General features: G+C 37.0%; 1 protein-coding gene across 1 annotated transcript in view; it reads left to right on the top strand.

Annotated features, from left to right (window-relative positions):
• The window catches only part of NFXL1 (nuclear transcription factor, X-box binding like 1), a 52,416-nt gene extending 36,181 nt beyond the window's left edge, over positions 1–16,235 (top strand). The window contains exons 19-22 of the mRNA XM_068942953.1: positions 2,101–2,205; positions 4,762–4,848; positions 8,502–8,555; positions 12,921–16,235. Of these exons, the coding sequence (XP_068799054.1) occupies positions 2,101–2,205; positions 4,762–4,848; positions 8,502–8,555; positions 12,921–13,094 (420 nt within the window). The 3' untranslated portion in view covers positions 13,095–16,235. The remainder of the gene's footprint in view (positions 1–2,100; positions 2,206–4,761; positions 4,849–8,501; positions 8,556–12,920) is intronic.
• The last annotated feature ends 2,062 nt before the right edge of the window (positions 16,236–18,297 follow it).

Genomic DNA, 18,297 nt, shown 5'->3' on the forward strand with positions numbered 1-18,297 from the left:
TAGGCACATATATAAAAATGAGTATTAGACGAAAGAGGCATTAACATAAAGAAATTACACAAGGATTGAGTTGAGGACTGATCTTGCATTGTTTTCAGAAATTACCTTGAGACCAGAAAATAGGAATGATCTTGGAATTTTCTGAAAACAGTTGTGGAGTGTTGTCAGTACAAGACAACGGAGGAAATGCAGATGCAGAAGCAGATAACCTTCAGGGCATGCTATTAGTTACAGAAAAAATGGTAAGAGCATTCATGTAAAGACTAATAATAAGCTCTTGGGAGACAGCAAAAATTCTTATTGTTGCAGCGTGGTTAGCTGGAGAGAAATGTAAATGAGAGCTGAAGATGTACTGGGCAAGATATTCTATCAAGAATAAGGTGCAATTAAGGCATTGTACAAAGTTCTGCTGAGATGTCATTTGGAATATTATATGCAGTTCTGGCTACTGTATTCAAGAAATACTGATTTAAGCTGGTTGAAATTCAATGAAAGGAATGCTATGGGGATGAAGAGTCTTTTATGAAAGGACAGTCAAGAAATATTTCAATATGAGGATAAGAACAAATGGGTTTAGACTGTCTAGAATAAATTTAGGAAATTAGAGAAAAGGTGTTACCTCTTGAAGATGTGAAGTCCTGGAACAGCCTCCCTAGTACAATAGTAGAAGAAAAGACTCACTTCAGTGTAAGGCTTGGCCCAGTCATATAGGGATCATATGAGGTGGCTGACTGTAGCAAGAGGAGTCTAGACTTGAGGACTTAGTTTCCTTCCAGCCTATGTGAAACGTGCTGTGACAGCAATTTAAAATAAATAAAAAGAAAAAGCAAACCACCAATGGATACGTTACTGTAATAATAGTATTTGACTAGCATTGGCATGAAAGTGTGTTTTTCTTTTTTTTTCCTTTCTTTTTTTTTTTTTTTTTAAGATGGAAGGTTTTATGTTCTGTTTTATCTGTGTTCCATGACTTTAGGCTTTACGTTAAACCAGTTCATCTCTACTCCTAAGAATCAAAATTTCTAATCAACAAGAAATATATATACGTGGGTTTTGTAATTGTTATGTGATATTCTCATTTTTGTGAATGAAGTGATGTAGTATGTACACATCTGTGAAAAACGTATATCTTAATTATATCTCTTACAGCATTTTCCAAGCTGTACTTAGTCCCTTGTGACCCTTAGCAGCTGAAATTTTACTTTTTACGAAGAGCAGCGTCCGGTACCATTTTTTTAAATCATTTTGGGATTTAAAACTTTATAAATAAGTGAATCAGGTATCTTACGTGAGATGCTAAATTCAGTTATTAACAACATTAGGTTTTGTAAAAGAAAATGGAATATCATTATTAGAAAGAGTTTATATGGGCGTGTGTATGAGCAAGGTATTTTTTCAGCAAGTTCCTAACAAGGTGAAACGATTTGCTTTTGTGCCATTGTGTATCCACTATAATGCTGCGCGTACTGCTGTGTTTCTAACCGTCACTATACTTGATGTCTCAGTTTGTAACACAGTAGTCTTTCTCAAGTACCAGAAATGGGATAACTTACCAAATGCAGAAATTCAGGATTTTGTGAAATTAATAAGAACATTGGGGACATAAGAACATTGGCAACCTCTTTTTGACTTTTGCGTAGTTAAGAACATTCTTACATTTAAAATTGTCTTTAGTGGTATTTTTGTACTTTTGGTACTTCTCATTCTTCCCTCTTTCTCTGATCTGTAAGTAGCTACACTACTCCTGATCTCTATTTTCAGTTTCTTCTTGCCTTAGGTACTTGTGTGCTGCCTCTTCCCCTCCCTACCGAGATAGGTAGGGTAATTATTGCTGAATGAATCACTACAGTGATGACTGTATTTTAATCAAGCTGTGCAAGTGAAATCTTTAAGGGGAAATTGTTCTGCAGGAACTGAAATACTGTGAATAACTGGCAAACACTTGGGGAAAAAAAATCTATTTCATAAGTGAAAAACCGATAAGCTGACTGAGTTTGTCTGTTTAACTATGGCTTTAATAAAGTCAGTTCATAGAAGACTGGATAGTTAGAAAGAATCTATTGATGTGGGATGTTCTTTTTTGGTTTTTGTTGTTTGTAGTTGCCATGTGGTCACCGATGTAAAGAGATTTGCCATTCAGGTGACTGTCCTCTGAACTGCAACCAGAAGGTTAAACTCAGATGTCCTTGTAAGAGACTGAAAAAGGTAAGTTCTCAATTACTGTTTTGAGAAAGATGCATCATCCTTCATCACACTTTTGAAAAATATGGAAAATGTGTCATATCACCTATTCTTTAGTATTCTAGTGCTGAATTGTATCTTACTATACAGCTGCTGATGTTTAGGCCAGTTCAGATTTTATTGTCCCAAATGACGAGACGTATCTTTCACTTCTGTGGATTTCCAGTTCAGGAGTGCTGCCAAGAAACATTGAAATACACTTTTTAGGATGTTTTCTGACCAATCTAAAAGAGAAAGGTAGTGGAACCTCACAAGCCTGCTGCTCTGAAAGATTTGCTTACTTTAAATCTAAAATTTGCTATCACAAACAATCATCTAGTCCAACCCCCTGCTCAAGCAGGGTAATCTAGAGCACATCGCACAGGATCGCGCCCAGGCGGGTTTTGAATATCTCCAGGGAAGGAGACTCCACGACCTGTCTGGGCAACCTGTTCCAGTGCTCAGTCGCCCTTGCTTAAAAAAAAAAAAGAGAAAATTTGGTTATGAGGAATAATACAAAGAGAGGTTGTCACAAATGGTCATTAATTTTTATGTGAAGGTAGCCCACTTGTTTAAATAGTCAAGAAATGATCTGTTTGACTCCCAGGGAAGTAAGAGTTTGGGTTTTTCTTAATTTTTTTTAAATGGAGCAGAAAGAATTGTATCTGAAATACTGGCCTACTGTCTGCAGGTCAACCCAAAATCCCTGCTCTTTCTCATACAGAAAACTATATTGTAGAGGGTAAATGATGGCAGAACCGTAGATTGTGGATAAGTGGACCTTTTTTCAGTTGCAGTTATGTGAAACTGTCTTGGTTCTATAATGTGAAGGATATTTTTTTTAGCGATTCCCTTATGAACCTGCCCTTGCCAGTGATTGTAGCAGGTACCTATTGACTCCAAAGGTCCCCCATCCGTCCGTATCCACTCAGAGCTGCGTTGTCTCCAGCCAGCACTGAATCTCTAAGCTTCCCTTGTGTGGGTCAAACATGCAGTAGCGTGCCTGTATATTTGGTCTGTAAGGTCTGCAGTCTTTCATGTGATTGTGAAGACAAGGAGCAGAATTTACTATCCAGTGTTTACTACTGAATTCTCCTCTATAGAAATACCCTTATCTTTTGTCTATGCATGGTATTATCAAAGCTTGTAGTTTATAGGACACCTATTCCAAGCTGCGCTGTAAATATATCGCATCCTGATGCTGAAGACATAATCCCAGTTTACCAGAGGAACCTTACCAGTGTCTATGCTTCCTGCTGGTATCGCCTAAATTTCCTTTGGTAATTCTCTTTGCGATGAAGACAGGCCTGTCACCCACACTCTCATAAAGATAACTGTGTGTGTTGCTTTGCCTGGGCCAGTTTTAGCTGTCTCATTCTTCCACTGAGGCTCACTTTTCTGTCCTCTGTGTTTGTTATTAGAGTCAGGTAATTGATCCTATAAATTCTGGAGTCCTATATCAGTCTTTCTTAAGCAATTTATTATTATAGGAGTCACTGAACCAGCCCAACTGATATCGAATATGTGATTTAATTGCTTTGAGTATGGAACAGGAAGATTTTTTTTTTTCCTTCTTCTAGCATTTAAATTAAAGAACTGTTTTTCTAAAATAAATGTGGGCATAGTGTTGCATCATGACATTATGCATGTACAATGTAAGGAAAGATAAAATACTTGAGTCTGTAAGTTTGTCAGTTTCTAGTAGACTGTATTTTTAGCCATCTCTGCTAAAATGGTGTTGGTCAGGTGTTGTTTTTTAACGTACCTGAGTTGATTGGAAAGAAAGTTAAGCACTGCAGAAATAAATGTATTGTCAAAATGTACCTATATTTAAAACTCATGTTTAGAAAAAGTCTTATTTGTAAGTTGAATTTTTTTAATGTTTCATACCAATTTCATGGATTTCTTTTTGTATGCAAGATGAAAAATCACAACTTGTCCTGCATATCATTGACAGTATAAAAGCCAATGTAGTTTCATGTTGTGCTGCTATACCTACCCAACAAAGTCCTTGATAGACTAGTAGTATAGATAACATACCAGTTCGCTCTGCTTCTTTTTCTGTCTTCATAATATTGCAAGGGAAAGGGTGGAGAATTTTTTTCATGACCAGATCTTTGCCCCCAGATCATAGTCTCAGGCAGTATTGATGATTTGTAGGCTAGTGAAGAGAATGTACGTGAAATTGCTGAGAGTCTGAGTGCTAGTTCTTTATGCTAGAATCTACAAAATTATATTACTTTGTCTTAGGTAAAGAAGTGAGAAAACGAAAGAAAGGCTAGGAAGGGGTTAAACTTGACCGTTTGTTTTATTCTTGCTTTCAGTGTAGCTGATCAGAAAGAAGGAAAATGGAAAAGAACAAAAGTTAATACAAAGTCAAAGATTTGAACAGTATTTAATAATTACCTTTATTGTCTTCTGTGTAACCAATGTTTTAGCAAATTTGATTTTTTCATAATTTTCATAATGAAATTGACTTTATAATTTAAATTTTGTGTATATTGAAAAGGATTATGAAAGACTTTAAATTTTACTTAACAGGAATTACAGTGCAGCAAGATACGAGAAGGCCAAATTTCACTGGAATGTGATGCATTATGCAAGGAAATGAAACGGAAGGCATCTGAGGTAATTTATCCATCGCAATTATAACTTATTCTTACTGCTTCAAGAAAGGGGGGGAAAATGAGCACAAAATTATTTTTTGAAGGCAGTATTCGCAAGAAATGCAACATAATCAAGTAGATGTGTGTTTAATAGAACCTGCCTTTTCAGACTGTTACATTTGGCTTAACGTGGGGAGAATAACATTGTCTGCAGATAGTGTTAATTAACTTAATGATACACTATGCTAATGTAATACTCTTATCGTCCTGATTTGTGTGGATGCACGTGCGTATGTTAGAACTGGCTCTTTCCCTTTTGAGAACGAGCAATGATCAACGATGGTAAAAGCCTTGATACTGTAGGATTAATGCTAGCTACTTCACAGAGCATTGTTAAGAGCTGCTCTTTCTCATGGAAACTGTGCAGCCATCACTGGATGACTTGATCATTCATGACAGTGTGATCCTACCACCCTATATTAGTTACCCTGAAGCAGAGTAACGGAGTTTTCAGCAATTGCAGCCTGCTTTAAATTTGACCTCTCCCCAGTTCTGCTGTTTTATGGAGTTCAGAAATTGCTGCAAAATGGCACATAGAGAGACAGAATATCTACCTCTCTTTAATAAACTTTTTATGGAAACATAAACAGAATTGGTGCATACGTTGCTTGTTTTTTATTGGGTAAGTATGAGATGTAGTAGACACGCAGCCGAAAAACTCGGGTAAAACTGACTTCTGTCTGCTTCTGCTCAGAAAAAGAGAAGCAGGCTCCTTCTGTTCAGGATTGATATGTGATACTTATGAGAGCCTGCATAAACAAAATCCTACAGTTTTACTGGTTGATCAGCTTGAAAAGCTTCTTGGGATATACCTCTAAAAATCCTAGCAACAACAGACGGTTGCAGTATGAGTGTGGAGTTAAGTCTGTAGGACCTGGAGGGCATGAAAGAAGGTAGATTAATTAAAAACCTGCATGAGCTGAGACGCAGGAGTACCTTTCAGTGTGGATGTAGCTGGACTAGCTAATGGCTGAATTCCCTTAAGGCAGCAACAAGCGATCCTGCTGAAATAAGTTGTCTGTCTGAAGAATAGTTGTATTCTATCACAAGTTATTTCAGCAGTATTTGAGAACTTCTAATTATTCCCTTAAGTTAAGATTTTACAGCTATTTCATTCTAAGTTACTATATTACTTAGGTAGATACTACTTCCTATTTCTTGCTTACGCTGTTGTAATCTACAGCAAGTAATGGTCTCATGTAACGAGCAAATGACTGCAAGTTTCTACTACAAGCGATGCTACAGTCATGTGGCATAACCTAGCTATGTGTGTGATCCTCACAGAAAAATATAGGTTTGTTTATTTTTCTGAAGTTATAAAGTACTACTTTCATTCTCACTAGGCAATTTTGTGCAGCCTGTGTTGACTTGGAAAAGATGTGCTAGAATTAGTAAATGACAAAATAAGTTTACTGCAATGTGCCAAGACTGAACAACGTGTCTGTTAAAAATTGCAGCCGTTCAGAAAGAGAATTTAGTTTGCACCATTGCAAAGTGACCATCAGTTTCCAAAAATGAAGTGTGTTAACTCTTACTAAATGATATAGAGCAACTAGTGAGTATGCGCTTCTGAGTAATTCCAAGTGTCTTTTACTGTAGGTTTTATTATTAAAGAAATAGTTCTAGAAATATTTTTCCACACAATAATTATATTGGTTAATTTCCCTTCACTTGTAAATCTCATACGAGTATAACCAGACCAGCGTAAAAAGCTTTTTTTTTTTGTTGCTTTATTCCGCGTTTGTGATTCGCTTTTTTTCTTTTGGAGCTGATGTTCTGCCATTAGATGGCAGTAAAACATCAGGAGGCTAGTTGTGCAGTTTTTTTGCACCATACTTTGCAACTACAGATGTCCATGGCTGAAAAGGTCTTTTGTAAGCTTTTCTAAAGAGAGGCTCCATCACTGTGTCTAGTTTAATAAAATTCTTAATTAAAAATATTTTAGAATTGTTAAACCACGTATCTCAAAAAAAGTCACCTGAAAACCTACGAATGATGGCCTTGTCCAAGCCCTGCAAACACTGGCCTTGTCCTTAGTGTACAGTGTTTCTGCTATGGTGTTAAAAAGCATGAGCTAGTGTGCATCCTATCTAGTCTTCAAGAGCTTTTGGATTGTTCCGTCTGTGCAAACCATATTTAGTAAATTGTCATTGGTAGTATGCAAGTCATGATAAACCTGTATATAGAGGTATGTAAACATATCTATACATATATACACACCTTTCTTCCTCCCCCCCCCCCCCCCCCAGCATTTGTTTTAGGATCAAGATCTTTTTTAAAACCAAAAATCTGAGTTATGCCATGAAATTAACTGTGCTAAGGTAGTAATTCGGAGGCTATAGCACTAAAGGGCCAAGAAATGTATACAAGGAGAAGGCAGATCACATAGTGATACTTCCCTAATATACTCTCCCTGTTTACTTCTATTACTGTAGATCTCATGATCTCTGACCATGGGGACTTTTGAACTAGAGCTTGATGTCTCTGTTTAGCAGTCTTTGTATTTTTCTCTCATTAGTTTGCCTAATTTTTTTTTAGCCTGCATAAACTTTTGACATTTTTAACATCCTGTGTTACTGAATTTCTAAATTTAGCCATACATTGGGTGGGAGAAAAATACTTCCCTCTGAACCTGCCTCCTGATAATTTCACTCTATGGGCCTGGCTTTTGTATTGTGAAAAAAAAAAAAATTGATTTATCCCTATTTCGTCTCACCTATCAGGATTTTATGCGTCCCATTGATCACCTGTTTTTTCACCAGACAAATCCTAGTTATGCTCTCTTTAGATGGGAGCCACTCCATCCTGTTATCCTTTGTGTTTGTTCAGGCTCCACATCCTTCTAATATTGCTGGACCAAAACTGAATGCAGGAGCTTAGATTCAAGGGCACCTTCGTTTATAGTACTGACGTGTTTTCTGTTCCATTCCTTCCCTAATAATTCTTAGTATTTAATTTGGTTTCTCAAAGGCTACAAAAAACTTCTATAGAAGTGTGAAGACTTTTTTAATGACTCTTGCATGATGAAGCACTTACTTGCATTCACAGTATGCATTACCTCTTGGGCCATAAAGCAGTTTGGGTATGCATTTTCCAGAATATATCGTATTCAGTACAAATGTAGAAATTGCCTTTCACTTTAGTAGTTATGGAGTATTTAAAGCACTTGGAATGAAATGTGTGCGTATGTGAATATGTATGTGTGAATTACATACAGAGATAATATCTGTATACATGAATGGTGCTGAGTTGAGGGTTAAGATGCTGACACCTTAGTAACTATCACTAGCATTTTTCCTGGCTGTTAGTGAATGAACTTTTTTTTCCCCCAGATTTTATGTTTGTTGGTTATGCTTGTCAGGTCGAACTTAGTCAGAAGCCCAGTTTATAACCTGGTAGCATCCACTCTGTGTTTGCTGTTTCTTAAACGTAGGATGATACGACTTTTTCCCAGAATATTTTATGATCTAAATAAATTAAAGGCTCACCCAATAGAGGTTTTACGTGCTCTTGCTGAGAGCCAGTCTATAAAAAGTAATTATAATTCTGTGAGCAAATAAAATAGATTTAATTGTTGTAAACAACAGTTGCTCATCATTTTCTGTGTCTGGACAGATAAAAGAAGCTGAAGCCAAAGCTGCTATTGAAGAAGAGAAACGAAGACAACAGGTATCAACCTTTCTTTCTCCTCCCACGCTGCATCGCTTTGTTCTTTTACTGAATCATTTATTTTACATGCAGCTAATGATACAGTTCATAAAGTGATACTCACAATCCTTTCTGTCAGCTATTGTCTTACACTAAGTAGTCTGTGTGCTGTGAATGACTTAAAATGGTTAAGCCTAGATGTTTTTTCCCAAACAATTTTCATAATTTTACACAAAATGATAATTAAACCGATTCATGTTGCATTAGTAGTACTGTGTATATTATAGTTTATTTTTAAAATACCAGGTATACTCTGGATTTTTATTAAACATTTTGTAATACATAAAAAAAAAAAACAAAACAGGATTGCTCAGTGGGCTCCATAACCATTTAAATATTGGCTGAAGCTTTTTTCAGCCATGAAAGAATGAGGAAGCATAAATGAGTCATTATACTTTGAGGTCTCTGAGGGTGAAAAAAATGTATTTACTGTAATTGCTATTGTTGTCATTAGCTGTTGCTGTTGTCCGTTTTTGGTGAACGTTTATTGACAGCATTGTAATCCACGAAGTTTCCATGCCAGCTGCCCTGGTCTCTAATACTGAGCTTATTTCAAAGGACGGTTGTAAGCCTGGCTAGATGGTAAAGGCTTGGTCAGGTTTATCATCCAGAGGCTGTAGTTCTAATGAACTCCTTCCAACAAATTAATGCATGTATGCCTGTGACAGAGTGTTTGACACAAAATCACGTTCCAAGTCTAGTAGGTGATGTATGACTCTTCTTTTACTAATTTATCAAAACATTTATGTATTAGATTAAACTTGCATCTTCATCTGGATTTCACATTCCATTCTTATCCTTATCATAGAGCAATGGTTCACCCTCTGCTTGAAAGGGAGTAAGGGAGGTGTTTGCTGCACTGATTGTCTTGTACTATTTGCCCAATCTCATTAGAATGTTCTTGCATAGGCAGTTCTTCTGCGGGCCACAACTTGAGTTATGCCTACTTTGAGTAATTGCGTAAAGGCTTTACTAAAGCATCGTGCACACTAATCAATGCTCTAACAAGGCCTACTTTTTTTTAATGGAAGGATGTCCGTGATGCTGGACAAGCATGCGGTATGTACCTGTTGTCCAAGGCATCAGGCACTGGTTTGTGGTCATCTTGTCATGTTTATTGTTACATTCATGCCTCAGCTGTCTACAGTATTGATGTATTTATGCCCTTATATGACTCGGTTCATCTGGCTCGGTTTTTCTGAGCTGAGCTTAGAAATGTTAGTTCCAGGATTTAGGTCAGGAAGTGTAGCTTGCATGCAAATACGTGAAACATTTTTGTCTGGGCAGTGATAATCTGTAGTTGACAGTACTGCAAGCTGAATACAGAAGGGTACTAATGGACATATAAGCAGAGGTAAAAAGAATAAGGATAAAATTCTTAAACTAGAAATCCAAAGTTGTTGTGTTTGTATTGCACTGATTGTTTTTCGTGGAGGAAGGCAAGAAGGCATCCAGGGACTAATGCTTTTTGCCTCATAGTCACTTAATTTATAGTCAGTCTGGAGAAGTCACTGTGTTGAAACTTCTCAAATATTACAGAAGAATCGCTTGACCAGCACGGTGTACAGTATTGGTTTTGTCTTCTTGAATCTTCAGCAGTAATTGTTTCTCTCTGCAGTCACATCGCCATCGCTTTTTACTTAAATGCTCAGTGAAGTCTGAGTGTCAGTCCAGCAGTCCACTGCAATATGGGGCAACAACTTGGTGGTTGCTATGGTTGGAAAGGATGGACCTTGCCTTCAGGGAGGGAAGGCTTCACCGATACGTGATCAAGCCTATTAACAGTTTAGTTAATAATGGCCAGTTGTATAGCACAATAGCAAAGGTTGCACTATGACCACAGTAATTAATGCATAGGCTCTAGAATCGCACACCATTCCTGTCCGCCAATACTGCAGATACTTTTATCTAAGATTGATTCCTTTCCAATTTGATCTCATAAATCTGCCATCTGGTGATACAGTTTGGAGCACCTCACTATCATAGAGTGTTGGGTCACTTTATACTCAATAAATGTATTTTCTTACTCCCTTCTGACAAAAGTATGCATCTTGTACCATATTCCTGATCAAATTAATACAGTGTTGTATAAACTATTTGTATGATAGTCACAGCTTCTTGAGGCCTGTTTTGATTAACGCTTTAGTAAATCCTTTATACACGTACCAGTCAGTGCTGTGGCTAAGTCTACAGTTTTATATTTTGGTATTTGCTATGTTAATGGTTTCTGTTAATATCATTTAGGGATAGAATTCCTCGCTGCTTAGCGGAAGGGGAGAGGACTAGGTTAGGCACCTACTCATGCCTTTAGCCTTTGTTTGAAATAATTGCATTTCGTTTTACTTTTAATCTGTCTGTAGACAGAGAAGCTAAGTTCTTACTCTGTATACAAAAACTAGAGCTTGTTTAGCTTGAAAAATAGGGTAGTTTGCTGAAGACTAGTCAGAACCATTACTGTATTGTTCAGAGGTCATTGAGGTTACACTCTGAGAATTATATAAAATCTATAGGTAGCTTTGTAAGGACAATGAAATCTTCAAATTCTGTATACAAGAATATGTGTACTTGTTTCTTGTTTAGTTTTTATAATGCATATATTTTTAGCCAGATTCTAAAAAGAGTGCTAGGTAAGCATTCCAGTACCCTTTATATTATTGCTGAAATCCTATCTTAATTCAGATTACTGCAATACCTGAGGCTCTCTGCTTCTAACTCTTGCAGATCACAGGGCTATAATTATACCTGCAAAACCCCTGCGTCACGTCTGTGTAGAACAAAATCCTACTATGTTATGTCTAAAACCGAAGAACTCCATACTAGCCTTTCATTAAAATATTTTTTTTTTCTAAAGGAGGGTTAAGTTGTTTCAAATAGACTATGGGACTTTGAATTTTTCTGCCAACAGAAGTGCCAACAATTCCTGCCTTTATTAGGATACAATGGGATAGACATCAAAATGAGTCCTCTTCTCCTGCTAATAGTGGTGTCTGGCACGAGAAGGGAAGTAAGATGTGCTTTGTGAAACCCTGACAAATATTTTCTGTCAGTAGAGGAATACCAGACATCATACAGTCTTGAGTTCCAAAGGAAAATTGTATTTACTGGAGAGTACTTCTCTGTCCATTTCTCAAAGCAGACTCATTCTCGTTTCTTTAATGCACCTACCTTGTTGTCTTAGTCCCGCTCTTCCTGGCAGCACTACTGTAGTAATCATGTAGATCTATTTTCTTTTGTAGCCAGGCTTTGTTTCTCGGTTCACTGTCCATGTTTTTTCTGTTTCAGCTCAGTCTTGTTCTTTTTGCCTGGCCTTTCCCAGCTTGCCTCGACTCTACTTCTCCGATCTCCATTCTTTTTTAGAAGTTTATCTAATATCTCTCTGTTCCCTAGCTCCTTGTCCCATGTTTCTCTAGTAGTTGGTGATCTACCCCAAAACCTGCATCGTTGTCACAGCTTTTCTATTTCTGACCTGAGTCCTGACTCTCCTTTAGAACAGCTTTTCTGATCTAGTTCTTCCTAGCAGTCAGCTGGCTCCAAGGGTCCTTGTTTTTCCTCTTTGCAGTCTGGCCCCAATCTTGTACTCCTTGTTCCAAGCTGCCTAATTCCACTCTCCTGCGCTCCAATCTAGGCATGACCCTGGAACTGCTGTTAGGGGTGGAAGCTTGACTTTCCTTTTAATTTTCCCAGTCCCTTTGTTTTGTTTCCAGGCATGAAGGCACATGCTTTCTTTTGCAGAGTGATATGTACCTACTGCAGTCAAATAGAGGCGTTGTTAACACTTAGGCAGAACAGATTCTATTTCTTAAGATTAGAGCTGCTAAATTAAAATTTAGCTGAGCATGCAAAATGCAGAGAATTGGGGAGGAAAAAAGGATGGATTTTCTTAGGGTCGGCAGAGAGTACATCCTTATCACAGGGATTTGTTGTCTTTTTAGATTTCAGCTTATGCTCTCAGATATGTTAGTTTTAAAAGTACTCATGAGGACTTTTCTTTAATAGGAAAATATATTATTTTAACCTCTACAATGGAAATAGCAATCTTGTCTTGGCTTAACATGTTCAATCTGAGATAAAAATTTCACGTAACGTTTCAGTTGGTTACATTTTTGGCAATGTTTTATAAGAAACTAAATGATTGCTTAATACTGGGAAGCCGAGTGCCATATAATCGTGAGATGTGATGCTGCCATCTCATCTTCAAGAGATGTGTAACTTTCATTAGCTGCCAGTTATTTTTATAAATGAATCTTGGGAATGTTGTTTGTATTTGAATGTTTCCTTGTTCTTAATCCTGACACAGCATCAACTATTTCTCCTGTTTTTCTTTAGGCTGAATTGGAAGCTTTTGAGAACAGGTTAAAAGGGCGAAGAAAGAATAAGAGGAGAAAGGATGAAGTAGAAATTGAACAATCATCATGGCAAAAGTATAAGAACCTCATTATGCTGCCAGTGTTTGGAGTTGCTGTTGTGATGCTTGCATGGCTCATGGTCTACAATGACTGAAATGACTCTTAACATTGAATATACCTCAATGGGGCTTTAGGTAGCTATTATTGCTATAATGTTAGTCTGTGTATAATAGAACCTAATATGCATAGAATATATATGTATACTATTTGCCAAAAAAGTACAGGGTTGGGAAGGAGTGTCACCTTTTGTGTTACTACATTGACAGCACAAAACTGTGAATTCAGACTTTGAAAGTAAAGAAATAGTAGGTTTTAGTCTACATACTGAAGTGCTGATGGAACTTGTCTGGCTGAGGTCTGTTAATTATTTTATTACGTTGTTACTTGTGTCTCCATTTCACAATATTAAGAATAGCTTAGCGTAAAATGCTTTATTGAATATTTGCTTCCAGTAAAATAAATTTAGTGTTTTGTTAATGATTAGTACTTTGCTAGTCTTCATATTGTATCACACAAAATACAATAATTCCTATGCTTCTTGTCAGTTTTAATGATAACTAATGGGGAGCTTCACATCGGTTAGATTTGAATAATCTGTGGCCTCATATCAGAATTTTTAGAGAAAGGAAATGTGAGCTATCTTCCGAGTCTACTGTAACACAAACAATAAAATGGGCTGCCTCACAGACTGCTTTTTTTTTTTCCCTCCCCCTTCTGCCTCGAAATTAAACCAATTGAAAGCTTCATTTAGTGGACAGATGCAGGACTGAACATGGGTGAAATAGTTCTAGTGCACAGGGGGATGTTCTCATCAGTACTTTCTGGTCTTGGTTACAAGGGGTAATATGAAACTAAACTTAGAGCATCTCTTTAGTATTTTTATGAACAAATGTCACATTTGAATATTTGCATAGATGTACAAAAATGTAAAGTAATTGAATAATTTAACTGTACAATTATATGTAGTTCTGAAGTCATATGGATGGTGCTTGCTAATCATGTATAAACTGTCTAATCTTTTAAATGTTTAGAGGTTTTCTTGTTGATACTAGAATACTTTGCTTTAGGGTGTCGGTACTGAAATGTTACAGGGTCCTGTTTGCTGGTAGAACTGAAAGATTTACAGAGCTTCAGAACTGTATGAGAAGCTACATTGTCTCAGCTAAGGGACTGCAAGTTAAATAGAAAACTGAATTTTTAAATCTGCTAGAAATTTTATGCTGATACATGAGCAATATGGTTAGCTGAAAAGGGCCTGCTTATTTTGAAAGATGAGGCACAAAGTTGGTGGCTTATGGAGTTTTGTTAGTGGGTTTTTCCTTTCCACATTAGCAGCAAAGGACATTAGACTGCCCCTGTGATTCAGGCATATAATTTTATTGCAAATTCTGTAAAGGCAGCAGGACCGTTTGCATGAATTAGTAGAGAAGACTGCAGTTGGGTCGAAAGCTGGTTTAGTCAACGTTAGCCCACTTGTAAAGAGACTTGATATTAGTTTGAGTCAATCTCCAGTTGTAATTAGCAGCAGCAAAAAAAAACAGGAAAGCAAAAATAGGCAACAGCTTCTAGATTGTATATAGATTTCCAGATTGGAAAAAAGAATCTCAATTTCTTTGATTATCTACTTTGGATGAAATAAGAGATGAGGAAAACTTGGTAAAATGTGGCCTGGATAGGTGCTATTTGATAGTATTTTATCATTGTTTAATCTTTTTATTTTTTTTTAATGCACGCACATCATTGTGTATCAGGCCATTAGCATGTAAAGGTAGGGACTTGGTTGAAATTGCCCCAGGCACTTACAGTCGCTTCTTTGTGAATTGTTTTATAGTATAAGGAATAAACCGTTTTCCATGTTATTTACTTTAATATTTTTCTATAATATTGATGCCCAGAAGATAATTCCATATCTAAGTGTTAAGTTGTTTCTTTAGTGAGGCAATGCCATTATGTGACTGCTATGCCAGTAATTCTCCTGTCACTGAGAGAAGAGTGTTTTCAACTGATCCATTGTCCAAATACACAAAGAGATACCTTTGTAGCTGAAGTATTCAGGTCAACATGAGTGAGGCCATTGTGGAAGCAGCTTTTATCTTACATGAAAATAGCTCTTTTTTTTTTTTCATGTTTACTGTTAGCTGTTTCTTTAAAGAAGTACAATGTAAAAGTTTCTCCTTCTCTCTGTGGCAAACTGAGAAGAAATCTCTCCCTGCATAGTTGTAAAAACAAACTGCACTTGAGTTACATGCTTGAAGTTGATGCAAGTATTCTCTTGCTTTGAATATTTTGTCGTATTTATGTGAAACATTGAAGAGGGAAAGATCTGCTTCTTGTTGATCATCTTTACCTATTATAATAAGAAAGCACACTGATGGTTAAAATTCATTCAGTTCATGTATATGCACAGACATATTCCCCTTGCTAAAGGATTTGTGTCTCTCCTGAGCGTCGTCTCCTGAGCGTGAGACAGCCTTATCTTTGAAATTTTATCCAAAATAGTTATGTATATCTTATCCAACCATACAGCAGCATCTGACTCATTTGCACTCCATTGGTCTGCCTACTATAAGCTGTGCCTGCTGAACCAGATCTTTGTTTCTTGGCATAAAAAAGTGTGTGGGTTCAACCGATCTGCAGTTTAATAGATGATTGGCTTTTATTTGTTTTTTACGGTTAATTTTGTCTTTTGTTCGTTGGAGCTCTGCGTGTTGTGAGCATGACGACATTTGGAAGTACAAGGTACAGATGAAATCAGCTGTTATTCAGTCTACATTAAATGTTGATAATAATTCTAGAGGGGAAATACTGAACTGAAGGTAGTTTTTTCAGCAATTTAAATGTACATGTGCAACATGATGAGCAAATACTGTGAATGTTAACAGTTTACAAAGAAAACGCATATTGACAAGCATGTATTGAAACAAATGATATGGTTTGGGCTGATGCTGAAGGGAAATGTAAAAAGACTAGTCTGATAATGATGAGACTGAACATTCAGAATATTTAGCTACATGCACAATGAAAAATTGTTCAGGAATTCTTCCTGATTTTGACTACATTCTCATGAGCACTCTCATTTCTCCACTGAACTAAGGTGCTTACAAGTTGTCAGTGTTTTGGATTGTGAGCTCCTTGGGCAGGTTTGTCCCTTGTAACGATAACAAGGAGATTGTGTATGATAGTTCAATGTAAAAATCAAGTCAGACAATAAATGCATCAAAAGCAACTTGAAAAATCATTTGTTTGTTTCAAGTGCTAGTATCCTTAATGCAGCCAACTTTTCTAATGCATAAATACGACTGGTGTACTGAAATGGAAATTGTAGTAGAACTAGTCGCTCCTTTTGATCCTTTGATTCTTTGGCAGTGATGGTTCTTACTACTTAAGTTAATACTGGAATTATGTGATCATATTCCTTCATTTGATTGCTCTGACAAAATCATGAGAATGGGCTGGAGAAGTAGGTTAAGATAAAATGGATGGGATGAACTTAGATGATTTTTGTCCTCACACAGGGGTGTGTAGATAAATTATTGAAGATGTTCTTCCAGACGTTAACGACAAGAGAATGAAATATTACTATGCAGAGAGTACCAAAATTTGTTCATAAAAGCTTCTATGCTTGATTGTGCCTTTAAAGCACTGAGCTATGAGTGTGTCTCAGTTTTGGTTTCAGATCTAGAAGAGTATCTTTGCTATACATCAGCTTTTCTGAGAGCGATGTATTCATGTGTGTTGTGGGGTTAGAGAGCAAAGAGCATACTTGGTCTGTAGGATGTTCCTGTGCCAGGCAGCAGAAGCTTTATTTGCGTGGTAGCTGCTCTGCGGGGCATGGTATTGGGTGGAGTATTGTTGTGTGGGATGGTCATGCACAGGTGAGGCTTCTCCTCACCTTTGTTAAGTTCAATTATACCTCTTTTTCTATTAATTCACCCTGTTACCATTTGTTGTTCATGAGCATTTAAGGTACTCCCTTTTCCTGCCTTATGAATGTTAATTTATATTCATATCTGCCCTTCAAGTTCAACCAAACCAAGCAGTTGCTCTAAAGAAGTATAAAATGAGAGGATTCTGTAGTGATCTGTGTTTACCTGGAAGTGAAATGCATGGGAAAAATTAGAGGAAAAAATCAAATTAAGTCACACTTGCTACAAGTTAACAAGACATGCATGCTTCTTTCCACTAATGATAGCACGTTAATGAATTATTTGTTCTCTGTGTTGAAGTGTTTTTATGCTATTCTACCAGAAAACAAGTTTCTGCTAGGGTTACTGTATCAGTATCATCATCCATGATGTAATGAAGTGATTCTCAAGGTAGACTAAATGGCAGTTTTTATTTCTGTCTAGAAATGAGCAATAGTCTAAGGGAAAAGTGGCTTCATTCAACCAAATATTATTTAATCTAAATATTTCTAACACAGTGGTTTTTGTAAAAATTGCCAAAAAAACAGAACTTGGCTCAGTCTTTCTCAGTGTGCTGTACTTTGTAATCAGGATGGCTGAATCTTGTGGTTATGTAAACTGCAGTTTGAGTGGCTCCCAAACTTGAGGTAGTATGAGATTAGGAGCTGAGATTGGTTTAAGGATGGAATTCACGGTATTACTGCCAGAGAGAGCACATCCTCAGACCAAGGCCAAGCTTGCTTTGGGATCTGAGCCATGTAGTGCGCCTCTTAGTTTTCAGTTTTCATTTGTTTTTAATCGTAATTTTTTGACACTGCTAACTAATCTCTGTGAAATACTGTAGTAAGTAATGGACTATGGTTTAACACCTTTTAATCAACATTACAGCCTGAAATAATGTTGCCTTCCATTAAAAGATTTGGAGGCATTATATAAATGCTGTTGCTTCAAGTCTTGTCCCATGCCTTTCCTTTATTGATGCAATAAAAAAAAATCAGAGGGAACTTTGGGTGAAAAGAATGCAGAATTGGATTATTTTGAATAGGAGTATATGAGAGCCAGAGCGGTGACCAGTAACAGAAGCCATGTTCATGCCTAGAGCCTTGTTCGTGTCTAGGTTGTTTTTGTTATGAGCACATTTTGAAGCATTTTCTGGCTTATGTTTTTAATGATGGCACTTCAGTAGCACCAAAAAATGCACAGTAAAAACCAGAAGCCTTTGTACTTGTAAAGCAGAAGCTCAAACCCCAGTGCTAGAGCCAGGGCGCAGTGACAACTAACTGTGGCTGCTGGAAGGGTCCTGCAGTGCTTCTGTTCTGGTAGTGCCCACTCCTGTGGGTTAAGTGTGCTTTTCTCCGGGCGAGTTGATCGGCTTTTTTGGATTGTGCTTGT

Source organism: Struthio camelus, chromosome 4, assembly GCF_040807025.1.
Source record: "Struthio camelus isolate bStrCam1 chromosome 4, bStrCam1.hap1, whole genome shotgun sequence".
Taxonomy (NCBI): Eukaryota; Metazoa; Chordata; class Aves; order Struthioniformes; family Struthionidae; genus Struthio; species Struthio camelus.